The sequence below is a fragment of the Chenopodium quinoa genome, unplaced genomic scaffold, assembly GCF_001683475.1.
Source record: "Chenopodium quinoa cultivar QQ74 unplaced genomic scaffold, ASM168347v1, whole genome shotgun sequence".
In the NCBI taxonomy this organism is placed as follows: Eukaryota; Viridiplantae; Streptophyta; class Magnoliopsida; order Caryophyllales; family Amaranthaceae; genus Chenopodium; species Chenopodium quinoa.
In genome coordinates this window covers 3277730-3290720 of record NW_018744092.1, presented here as the reverse complement: position 1 = coordinate 3290720, position 12991 = coordinate 3277730, and the positions used below count along the sequence as shown (strand labels likewise).

At 35.4% G+C, this 12991-nt stretch overlaps 1 protein-coding gene across 1 annotated transcript; it reads left to right on the top strand.

Annotated features, from left to right (window-relative positions):
• Nucleotides 1-3058: 3058 nt before the first annotated feature.
• On the top strand, nucleotides 3059-5355 carry LOC110692031 (circumsporozoite protein-like). Its single transcript, XM_021869024.1, has 4 exons — nucleotides 3059-3216; nucleotides 3419-3949; nucleotides 4074-4820; nucleotides 5159-5355. The coding sequence occupies exons 1-3, from the start codon at nucleotides 3144-3146 to the stop codon at nucleotides 4805-4807; spliced, it is 1338 nt and encodes a 445-aa protein (XP_021724716.1). The 5' UTR covers nucleotides 3059-3143; the 3' UTR covers nucleotides 4808-4820; nucleotides 5159-5355.
• Nucleotides 5356-12991: the final 7636 nt, after the last annotated feature.

Below are 12991 nucleotides of genomic sequence, written 5' to 3'. Positions count from 1 at the left end.
TACTTACTCTTTGACTACATCTTTCTATGGACTTCAATTCGTTGTTATCCATTCATAATATATATTATGTGGATATACGTTGTTGTTTCTTTCTTTTCCTTCCATCTTTATTATATATATAATATATTCATACATAACATACAATTAGAGTTAGTCAAAAATTAACAATCATTTGATCGATCTGAAGGGCTCTAAAACCGACTCGAACCGTTGTAATGTTAATCTAACGACAGATTCTCAAATTGACCAGCAAATTAAAAACTTAAATTTATCTGCACCCAACTGAAAGAAAGTCGACATCTAATGTAGACTTGATAATGGTAAACCAAACTGAACTAATACTTGTCCTAAGTAGCGTATCCAAGATTCACGTATAGGGTGTGCACAATTATATACTTAATAGACAATAATCCTAACTTGTTTGCATGAACGATCTAAACATGTTGTAGTCAGCAAAAACAATGGTTGGGAAAAATATGTAACAATGGATTCGAACTCTTGACTAGAGTGATAATTCAAAAAAGCATAAGAGACACTTGAAAAACCAACAAGCTACACTTAATTTTTTGCTATAAGGCTACTTCAAATTTTATTTTAATGAACATGCAGGGTGTGCAAAGGCATACCCTTGGTGTTAGTTGTATCCGCACCTATCCTGACAATAACCCAAAATCCAATATAACTTCGCATGACATTGCTATCTAACTAGCTCGATTGAACTTGAGAAGCACCATTATGGACCCGACCTGAGTTAAATCGGACTCAGATTCATCCCAAACTATTATAGATCCAGTGACATGAGTCAACCTTATCCTAATCAACCCAATCCGAATATTTATTAGTACCCTATTCAACTCGACTTGAGATAACTTGAATATCATATAACCCAAGACATTATAGAATCTAATTTAACAGTTATTATTAGTTAATAATAGACATCTCTCGTATTTTCTCTTTTATATGCCACAATTCCAATCTTTTATCATCGCATGTGACCAGAAACTTTTAATGATAGCTTATGCAATTTAAACATTTTTTTTTAGATCTTTTCTCTTTTAATGAAGTAATAACTTCCTTTTGAACTACTATAATAATGTTTGTGAATATGTATTAATACATAATTAGTCCGTTGTTGATACAAACTTTTAAGAAATAGCTCTCATTCTACCATATTTCCTTTTTGTCTTTCTTTTTGGGTACAAGTTTATGTGGTTCCAAACAAGTTTGTTTGTTTGTAAAAATGTTATGTTAGCTTGTTTTAAAGAAATTGGGGATCATCCATGAAGGTACTTTTGTATTAAAGAGAAAAAAGATAGAACATAAGAGATTTATTAAATAAAATTGGGCTTCACAAAGTGGGACTGTGGAGTAAAAAATGAATAAAAAGCTTCATCGAAAGAATAATAAAGAAAAAGTGAGTAGAACTTTGAAAAACGAAGGGAGTATAAAATACACTCCGTATAATAGAAAAGAGGAGTGCAACTAGGCACATAGCTGCTATTTGTTTGGGATGCATATAGGAGGGCTAATTGGTAAATTCACTTAATTTTGTGATTTTTTATTGCTACAGTGGTATTTTTAATGTACTATTATACTTACAGTGGTATTTTTAATGTACTATTATACATGTATTTTATACTTATAGAATATAAGTTGTTTTAATAGTAGTATTTATAGTCATTACACGTAACAGTGGTACAATATTTGTACCACTAGAAGAAAAAAAAAATTCACCACTCTTTTGTCTTATAGCTGCTATTTACATGGCAAATAGCAGCTATACGCCAATACTTAACCAGAAAAGAGAATGAAAAATGCACTCTAGCCCCATGAAACATCACATGTGATGGAATTAAAGAGACCTTACACGTGAGGGGGAGTGCTGAAGTTGATTTCTCAAACAATACATATAAGTGTCCTACATTGAGAAAAGTTGAGAGAGTTAAACACGTACTTTATTATAAGGTTAAGAGGCTAGCTACCCCTTTTATTGCCATATGGTTTTGAGATGAAAATTAAACTTGTAAATTGCACTCTCTCTTTTGATTACGGGTGCGGCCTAGACCCGTATTTAACAGAGAATTTAGATTGTAGCTTTTAAATTCTCCATGTCTCACTGCATGGGTCTTTGTTTGTATACTAGATTTTTATTTATTTATTCATTTTTTTTATTTTTTTTGGTTGTGAAAGCTATATACCAAATTTATTAAGCCTTATCATTCTCGACTTAACCCTTATTTCTAGTACAATTCTTTTCTCTATGTAATGGTGTATGATATTTAGGATAGGTTCATGTCTTTTTTGTCGTCAAATAATACTCCGTAATTTTTTATTATTGAAATAAAGGTTATAGTGTTTATAAACAATTAATTATCTAGAGAAGTTTTTGCGTGAAATCACTCACCGTAAGTTCAATATTTCTGACAATAATATTTTAATATATAATATTAATATTCTAATATCTGACATAGTATTTGACATTAATAACCTAATATCTGACATTAATAATCTAATACCTAACATGAAAAATCTAATATGACATTAATAATCTAAAAATCTAATGTCAGATATTAGATTATTATTAATGTCAAATATTAGATTATTAATGTCATATATTAAAATATTATTGTCAAATATTAGATTATTATTGTCAGATATATTGGACTCCTCGTGAGTTTTTTTCGACTTATTTATTAACCCTTTTATTGATAGCAAATTTTCTTAATTATTTTCTTTTATTTGACAAATTAGGGTTAAAATCTTGACTATTAAAAGAAGACGTATCTAACTTTTTATATATCTTTCCTTTAATAATAATAATAATAATAATAATCAACGTTATTTATGATCCATTATTTAGATATATGGAATTAGTCTAAATACAAGTTGATCCATTCATAAATAATTTTAAGATGTGAGAAAAAGTTGTCAAATTATTGTAAAATATAGTTTAAGATACTCCGTAGTAATTACTTTACGATAATATCCCGATAAGAGTGTATACTTGCATGACGTAATACGCTACTCTATTTGTATTAATCATGGTTTACCCAAAAATATTGGCCTACAAATTGGCTTTATTACCATTTTAGTAAAGTATATTACTTATATATTTCATTAAAACATTACCAAAAAAAGATATAATGACGTTCAAGACGTTTATTTTGCTAGGACTTTTGCTTGGTTCGGCTCTCTTCATCTCTTCACTTGGAAAAGGTGAGCATGCATTTTTATGTGATTATGTTTTTTGTCCTTTATTATATTATATATGTTCTAAAATCAATTATATTAGTGGAATTTTAATTTTAGTAACTAATAAATTTAAGTGATAATGTAATGTTATATATGACTTAGATTGTATGTATACTTAAATAATGATTATTGTAATAATAATTTGCATGCATGTGTACGTACACAGTTGGTGGGGAGATTGTAGAAGACACAAGGGAAGGAATTAACCAAAGAGGCAAAGGAGGTGGCAAAGGGGGAGGCGGCCAGGGTGGTGGTAAAGGAGGTGGAGGCGGCGGCGGCGGAGGACAAGATGAAGTACCCGCGTTTGACATCAATCAAGTTGGAGGCGGTTCTGGAGGAGGTCAAGGTGGTGGTAAAGGTGGTATAGGAGGAGGTAAAGGTGGAGGTGGTGGCTCCGGAGGAGAAAAAGGTGGAGGTGGCTCAGGAGGAGGCCAAGGAGGAGGAAAAGGTAAAGGTGGTGGCTCCGGAGGAGGTAAAGGAGGCGGTGGTGGTGGTGGAGAAGAGGCTATAGACATTAACGGACACGGAGGAGGTGGTTATGGTGGAGGACACGGAGGAGGTGGGTATGGTGGAGGGCACGGAGGAGGTGGGTATGGTGGAGGGCATGGAGGAGGTGGGTATGGTGGAGGGCACGGAGGAGGTGGGTATGGTGGAGGGCATGGAGGAGGTGGGTATGGTGGAGGAGGACACGGGGGAGGTGGGTATGGAGGGGGAGGAGGAGGACATGGAGGGGGAGGCGGAGGACATGGAGGGAGAGGCGGAGGAGGGTTTGAAGAAGAAGAATTTGATATTGATCAGGTAAGAGGAGGTGGTCAAGGTAGAGGACAAGGAGGTAAAGGAGGTGGTCAAGGCGGAGGACAAGGAGGTAAAGGAGGTGGTCAAGGCGGAGGACAAGGAGGTAAAGGAGGTGGTCAAGGCGGAGGACAAGGAGGAAGAGGTAAAGGAAGTGGCGGAGGACAAGGAGGAGGAAGAGGCGGTGGAGGCGGAGGAGGGTTTGAAGAAGAAGAAGAATTTGATATTGATCAGGCAAGAGGAGGTGGTCAAGGTGGAGGACAAGGAGGTAAAGGGGGTGGTCAAGGCGGTGGACAAGGAGGACAAGGAGGTGGTCAAGGTGGAGGACAAGGAGCAGGAGGTAAAGGAAGTGGCGGAGGACAAGGAGGAGGAAGAGGGGGTGGACAAGGAGGTAGTCAAGGAGGAGGAAGAGGTGGTGGACAAGGAGGTAGTCAAGGAGGAAGCAAAGGCGGTTCGAGCGGAGGACGTGGAGGTAGTCAAGGAGGAGGTAAAGGTGGTTCCGGAGGAAGCCAAGGAGGTAGTCAAGGTGGAGGCAAAGGTCATTCCGGCGGAGGACAAGGAGGTAGTCAAGGTGGAGGCAAAGGTAGTTCTGGCGGGGGACAAGGAGGTAGTCAAGGGGGAGGCAAAGGTGGATCAGGAGGAAGCCAAGGAGGCGGCAAAGGTCATTCTGGTGGAGGACAAGGAGGTAGCCAAGGAGGAGGTAGAGGAGGAGGCGGTTCCGGAGGAGGCAAAGGAGGTGGTGGTGGTGGAGGAGGAGGATTGAACTAAGTACGAAGGCAAGTGCATATCCTCTTGATTTTTCTTCCCTTGCAAGTTTAGTACCTTTTGAATTTAAAGAGGTTTATATAGCAATATAGCATTGTTGTGGTAAGTTAAGAAGACAATCCTCAAAGTAGGGGAGGTCCTGTACATTGAATGCAACCACTGATGCAAGTGCCTTTAATCATCTATGGATAATTTTGCATGCTAGTTTATCATGGAGTGATAATTTTGTAAAAAGTTATTGATTATATAATTCTTGTAATGTAATTAATTTAAGTTGCTGATAAATTTATTATATAAGAGTAAATGAATTAATTTGTTTTTTTTTTCTTCATGTTTTTGTGTTGTTCAGGGAATCTTTATAAAACACATGGTGGATAATCGATGTTATGAGGGTTCAAGTGCTAAAATCGTACAACCTTCGACGTGATCGGCACACCATGGGGTTAAGTATCTATAGTACGTAGTTATAGTGTATATCAGTATATGTAGTATATATAGATGTTAGACTTGAAGAGATCGAATAAGAGATTGTCAAGAAAAATACTATCTTGTAACGTAACCCTTATATATATGCATGAGACTTTCTCTAGTACTTTAATTTCATTATCTTCTTAATCTCATGAAATTAGGATAGAGCGCGGTGCCTTATGAAGGCGATATAAAACTTTAGATTAGAGGAAAAAGCTAACGAATTTATCACCATCAATTTTGAAAGAGTACAATGCAAATTAAGAACATCTTTGGAGCCGAGGAATAGAAGTAATTAACCAACTTATCACCATAGTTTTGAATATGAGCATTATGTAAATTCAAGGACAGAAAGAGATTTTGCTATGAGAACTCTTATTGCAACCAACCATTTTAATTATACATGCTAATAAGAACCTAATTTCACTAAGAAATGAACAATGTCTTCCTAGTATTAACGGAAAAGAAGATGAAATTGATAAGTTAAATCATTATTGATAGAAACCGATATAGTACTTTAATATATATTATGTCGTTTCTTGTATTTCATATCAATCAAGCCCAAATCAAAATGTCCTAAATTTCAAGAAATATAGGAACTAGCTAGCTTAGGAAGTAATAATTTGCAAGCAAAACCCTCATAGCAAATTAAAGTACCAAACAAAAAATAAAAACATGAAAAAAAACTCGCTACACTTCTAAATCCCCATGTTTTAGCTGTCGTGGGATCACCAAAATTAGCTATGGAGTTGCCCAAGCTTGCCACCACGAAACACTACTTTGTATCAATGTCTTATTCTTAGCTTGTTTTGGCCCCTTCAAAAACAAAGCACAAGGATTCAAAAAAGAATAAATGCATTACAAGTCCAAATAATTATCTCCTTTACTTAAAAAGAAAAATTGTACAAGTATTAGTTACATTATGCCAACCATTTATAGTAACTAAAAATATAATATTACAAAGTTCTTGATAAAAGTTGGGAGAAATGAAGCATTTTTTATTCTAATATCGTAGGCTTTGTTCTCTTTAATTTGCTTTTTTTCGAAGAATTACTACTTACTCTTGTTGGAATAAATATAACAATTGGTTAAATATGTAACTATTATTCTATGGTTTATTTTGATGAGATTTCCTCAAACAAAGAAGTTTTTTTCACCATTGATCAAATCTTGTAATACTGAACAAATACGAAGTAAATTTTTTTCATCATAAGCATAAGGATATTCCAATTAGTTTTTTAAAAAATAATTTTAGAATAAACTTTGGAATTGATATGAAGAAACTCAATAACAATTTGACTTATATTAATCAGTAAATATAATGGATTACTCTTAACATGTACTATATCATCTAGAATAATGAGTCATTAGAATCTCTATTATGCACACGGGTGAACACTTAGTATGTTCTCTACTTTTAGTTCAACAAAATGTCTTTCACCGGCATTTCAGATCACAAGCATTGGATTAAACATATTTATCAAGAAGCAAATAGTGCTTATCGTTCAACTAATGTAGGTCACCTTGTTATAGATTTCTTGACATCTCTAGTACGTATTCCACCCTCATTTATACTTCGTATAAGTACTTTAATTGAGAAAGATATATTAGGTACTTTAATGGAGAAAGATATGTTAGGTAATATATGTTTGGATATATGTAAGAGTTGACTTATTTTGTAACCAACGATTTGGATGATTTTATCATAAATGAAGCTTATCAAAATTAGAATGACATTGTAGCGTGACACTTTCAGGCCTGGCTGCCCTTCATCACTCCAGCCCAACCTCTTCACAAGGGATTTTTCGCCACGTTTTATATGATATAATAACTCCCTTGATTTAATCTAACTACGGAATACTCCTATTATTTCTTTTTTACTTACTATCTCTATTTTACATTATTATGTGCAATAACTGGGGTTTTTTTTGTGAGATATTAAAATTTTTATTGTTACATAGAATGTGAAACGGAGGTAATATTACATTTGATTTTACATAATTAAGTGCAACAACTGAGTATTTTTGTGAGATATAAAAATTAGTTAACTACTCCTTACAAATTTGATATTCTTCCCATGTACTTGTAGTTAGGAGCTCATACATGGTACATACATAATTACATACTCTATATTACATAGTTTTTTTTTAATTCCTTTATATTAATGAATGAAAATTTGACCTCAATATAATTGTGAACACTAAAACATTATAAGATAAGTCCGAAATTATGTTGAATATATTGATCGGTTCATTTATGTCCAAAAACTTTATGCGGCGCACCAAAATTCCAAGCACAAATTTGTCCCTTAAATTTCCTCTATAAATTTGCAATTTTAGGAAACTCCTAATCAGTGTAATATCATAAGTAAAAAACACTAGATTTTCTAAAAATAAACTTAACTTTTGACAGTTTGTATCTTTAACAACAATGAAGTTTAAGGCTTATGTTATAGTAGGGCTACTTACTTTCGCAGTTCTCATCTGTTCAACCGCTGTAGCCGATAGCAACACAGCTAATGAAGTACATAAGCGTAAGTATTAACTCAGTATAATCCCAATTTAATCATGCATCCATGTTCTTAGCACGCCCTGTGATCGAAAATAGTTGTCACTGTGCTTTAATACCTTGTAAATTTATGATTTCGGAGTATAAATTAATTATGTCATTTTGATCTTATCTCTTACTTTGATGTAAGGTATGTAGGCCTTGTAAGATGTTACGAAGTTTCATTATAAACTCCCTTTATTACTAATTTCTATCTAGATATATTTCGCTTTAACTACTTTTATGTTTCAATTTATCTGTCACTTTTTGTTAGGAAATAATCAAAGGCACGTGAAGAATCACTGTCATTAAAGTAATATTTGCCCCCACTAAATTTGCACTTGGGAGATGGCAAAGATATTTCCAAGATATTCCCTAAGATACTAGAGTTTATGACTGCAAAAATCAATTTACACTCGACGAACGTTTATAAAGGAAAAATAAAAGAGAAGAGAAGAGAAGAATGTAGTTTGGAAAAAATAATCATGTTTTATTTATAGAGAAAAATGCAAACACATTATAAATATCCAATGACCAAACTAAACTAACAATGTGGGACTCCTTAATATACAAAATAAAATGGTCCAAGTAACATAAACATTACAAGCCCATTCTATTTTGTTAATGTGGGATACAAACAAATTAGTATAATGTTGACATCATCAAAAGTACAATAACATTTTACAAACTATACCAATACATTCTTCTCTAATCTTTCTATGTGGGATAGCTCCCACATATATTGTTAGAAGATTACATAATGAGTTATTATAACACTTTTACTATAAGAAAGCTTTTATTTAGCCAAATATATGTTTAGCCATTTTTTTTTTTTTTAAAAGGAATGTCTTGGTATTCCTATTAAGTACGAAGAGATGGAGATTACTATAAATTATTTTGGACAAATAATAATACAGTAATACAAAATTTGTACTCTTAATTGTATAGTTTTGTTTAATACTTTCTGCATGTCCATAATTTAATGCTCTGCAAAACTTAAACATAATTCTCAAGTCATAAGTAGTATTCACCATGAACATCTGCTATCACTCTCAAATAGGAGCCTTTTTTTGGCTTTTTGCATGGTAATTCAGTTCTTTTCAAGTTATCTTATTGGAAGATCGAGCAAATATGTGACATATATCACACGTTAAAATATTGTGCAAAATTAAAGCGGCATAAATTAATTATTGTGTTACGGAAGGGGTAGTTTGTTATGTTATGATGACGGTGAGTGTACTAATATGATGATAAGATTATATTATACTTAAATTTTCGCAGGGGATGAAGATGAGGAATCTAATAAGTATAGTAACTCTGTAACTGAGGCATCCACGGAAAAAGGTTAGCTTGCTTGCAGTATTGTTTCAATAAGAAACTACTCGTATTTCTTACTACTTAAGCACAATGAGCTTTTATAAAACTTATAATTATAAGACCATGATAAAGAATCAACGGGTAATTTTAAGAGTAAATTAAAGTAATATTGCTATTTCAAGAGGCAATACAAATTAATTTAATTATACTGACCTTGCATGTCATTTGCATGTATATATAGCGGATGGGGGAATCATCAATGATAGGTCACAAGTGGGTAGAGGATAATGAGGAGGACAAGTTGGTAATGGACTAGGTGGCGGTGGGAAGGGCGGAAGTGGAGGGGGACGAGGTAGTTATGGAGGAGGTGGAGGAAAGGGAGGCTCGGGAGGAGGCCAAGGTGGTGGTGGACAAGGCAGTAGTGGAGGAGCAAAAGGTGGCTCAGGAGGAAGCAAAGGAGGTGGTGGAGGAGGGCAAGGCGGCTATGGAGGTGGTGGAAAGGGTAGCTCAGGAGGAGGACAAGGAAGTAAAGGGGTGGTCAAGGCGGCGCTGGGGGTGGAGGACAAGGCGGTTATGGAGGAGGGGGAGGTAGTCAAGGAGGGAAAGGTGGCTCTGGAGGAGGACAAGTTGGCAAAGGGGGTGGTGGTGGTGGTGGTGGAAAGCAAGGAGGCAAGGGTGGGGGTGGCCATGTAGGAGGTGGGGGTGAGTGGGGAAAGGTGGCTCTAAAGGGGGACATGGTGGTAAGGGTGGTGGCAGTGGAGGCTATGGGGGAGGTGGAAAAGGAGGTGGTTGGTGGAGGCATTGGTGGAAAATATCAAGAAACATGTTAGTATCTAAACTTGTTCATTATCTATATACATGTGCGGTGTTTTGAAAAATATTTCTCGTATACTATATAGAATTACTGAATTAAATCTATCATGAGAAGTATTTGTCTTCTAAATTTTTTATTATATCTATCCTCTTGTGTGACTACATACATATTGTTATACTCCATACTATTTCTGACTACAATATTAAGCCTTAAATATATACTTTGATTTGTATTCTATTATACTCCCTCAAAAGTCTTATAAGGAGTACAATATATGGAGTAGTTGTAAAATATCTTTGTTTAGGCATGTTTATACAATAGATGTTGGGCTGTTAAGAGAGTATTAATTATGTGACTTGAATCATCATGGGTTTATAATCTAAAGCAGAGGAGCATATTATAATTTAGCAGAGTACGGACTACGGATTATATATTGTACATTGAGTCGTTTGATATACAATTATTCCATTGTCTTGTATACATAAATTATACACATATTCCATACAATTAATTGTTTTGATTATATTGCAACATATGTTCAAGGGACAAACACAATGGAATTCCCGGATCAGTACAATGTGAGTGGCAACTATGGTGGAGGCTATATATGGTGGTGGTGGAAGCCATGGTCATGGCGGAGGATATGGTGGCAGTGGTCATGGTCCTGGTGGAGGTGGAGGTGGCAGCTACGGTGGTGGTTGTAGGTATGGTGGTTGTTGTGGTGGTTGGTATGGGGGACATTGTCGTCGTTGTTGTGGTCCACATGAGGCCCAAGCTGTTGGCGGCGAAGCCTAGCCCCACAACTAGAATCAGATACATACCTTGAATGTGTGTTAATGGTGGTATCAATCATGTAAGATGTAATAGTTTCCAACAATGAAGCACATGTACGTAGTAGTATATGTTAGCCTATGTTCAAAAAATGTGGATGAGATAAACTTACCCACTAGAGTATATGGATAAGTAAATTACTCTTTTACTCTACTACGGAGTACTAAATTAGGGTTCTTACAAGTTAGATGCTTTTTTCTATGTTTGTACTCTATTAGTTAAATGAGATATATATTTTCAGGCTAATATTTATTTGTTTATTGTGTTAATATCTGCTTAGAATACATGTGATAAAACTAAATTATTACTCCTAATTTTGTAACATTATCACAGTGGTGTTTAATTTATTTATTTGATTAGACTCTATTTACTTCACATTGCTTCACATACATATTTTTAGTTTTCTAAACATCGAGTTATCATATATGATATCTTGATATGTATGTAGGAATATGTATATAGGGATGTGCAAAAATTCAAAAGCAGGCTATAATAGATTAAACCAAAAGATCCAAATTTTCAATTTTATTAAGTGCCTATATTACCTCCTCGATAATATTATATTAATCGATCACATTTGAATTTTTCGATGTTTAAACAGCTCATTTAGGAGACTTTTAATAGAACAATGATATTATATACTTAAACCATATAAGCAATTATATTCTTCATTTATATAATTAATAATCTCTATCTTCATTAATTTTTTATTATTATTAAGATTCTCTATAATACAATTTGATGTTGTCATCTACTTATCACAATTAGTGTAAATTAGTACGGAAAATGCAAAGACATACTAGAGACAGGAATATATTGTCCGATATGAGGTACATGAAATAATCATAAACAAATATAGAAATTTATGATTAATCAGTCTCGTATTAATGTGCATGTGATGGGTTTAACAAAGGAGACAGACCGACAGCAGATTCATGAATGTTTTGATTAGAGTGGTCAGTAGTAGTAGATGGAATAACTCGTAAGATTATGAAATTAAGACTATCATTTTGTCAGGAAACTTCTATCCTCCATACTCACGGCACAACTTCTATCCTCCATACTCACGGCACATCTTCATATTCAGAGGGTCCACATTTATAACATGAGCATGACAAGAACTACTCCGTATAATTTGGGGATGTTAAATACCGCCAACAAAATGATCAAAATCGCCAACATTTAGTGTGAATGGACAACCATACTCTTAGTACTTCACCACTATCTTCCCTCTTGCCACCAATCACTAACACCGCCACCCTGATCGACGATGACCACCACCACCACATTGACCGGCGATGACAACCACCCCCACCCTGACTGGCGACTCACCACATCCCCTTCAATGAAGACCCACCACCTTCCCTCGCCGATGGGAAGGTGGTGGTTTTTTTTATTTCCGACAACATCGGTAACCGGAGCCCAAAACCGGTTACCAGCCATGGTAACCAGTTTTGGACTCCTGTTACCTGGCACGGTAACCAGTTTTGGGCTCTAGTTACCGTGGTGATTGTTTACCAGCCAGCAAGCACGCGAGCAGGCCTAGCAGCAGCCCGCTAGCACCCAGCAGCTCTCGTGGGCTTGCGGCGTGCTAGCAGGCCCAGCCAAGGGTAAGGCCGCCAGCTGGGCGTGCCTTGGAGCCCAAGGCTTGAGGCCGGTCTTCCTTGTGTTGACCAAGTGTGAGTTAGTGGGTTTATGCTTGCTCTCCAAGGATGGGTTTGTGGTACTAACCTACTCCCTCCCTCATGTTGACACTTGTCATTTGACTATTGCACAGCTTATTTAATTTAATTTAGAATTAAATTGATTGTTTATTTTCATATTTCACCAACTCTCCCACATGGAAAGTTGATGGAAACTCTTGGGAGTATTTCTCTATAAATACCTACCTTGGGTATTAGGAATACTCACTTGAGTAGAAATCAAAAGGAATCTCCTATTAAGTGAGAAAGCCTTAAGTTCGTAAAACTCTAGTAATTTTGGTCTAGCCCCGTCTAAGCTACGGGGTAGGGGCCGGTTCGATAATCGAGGGTGTGAGACGTCGGAGGTCTTGCATTTGTGGGGCTTGAAGTTTTCCAAGTCCGAGCTCAATTAGTGAGCGAAGCACACGTCTAGGGTGAGCTTCTCTCTCTTCTCTTTATGTGTTTTTGTTTTATTTGTTTGCATGCTATTTTGTTATGTTGTAATTATTATGCATGCAATTCG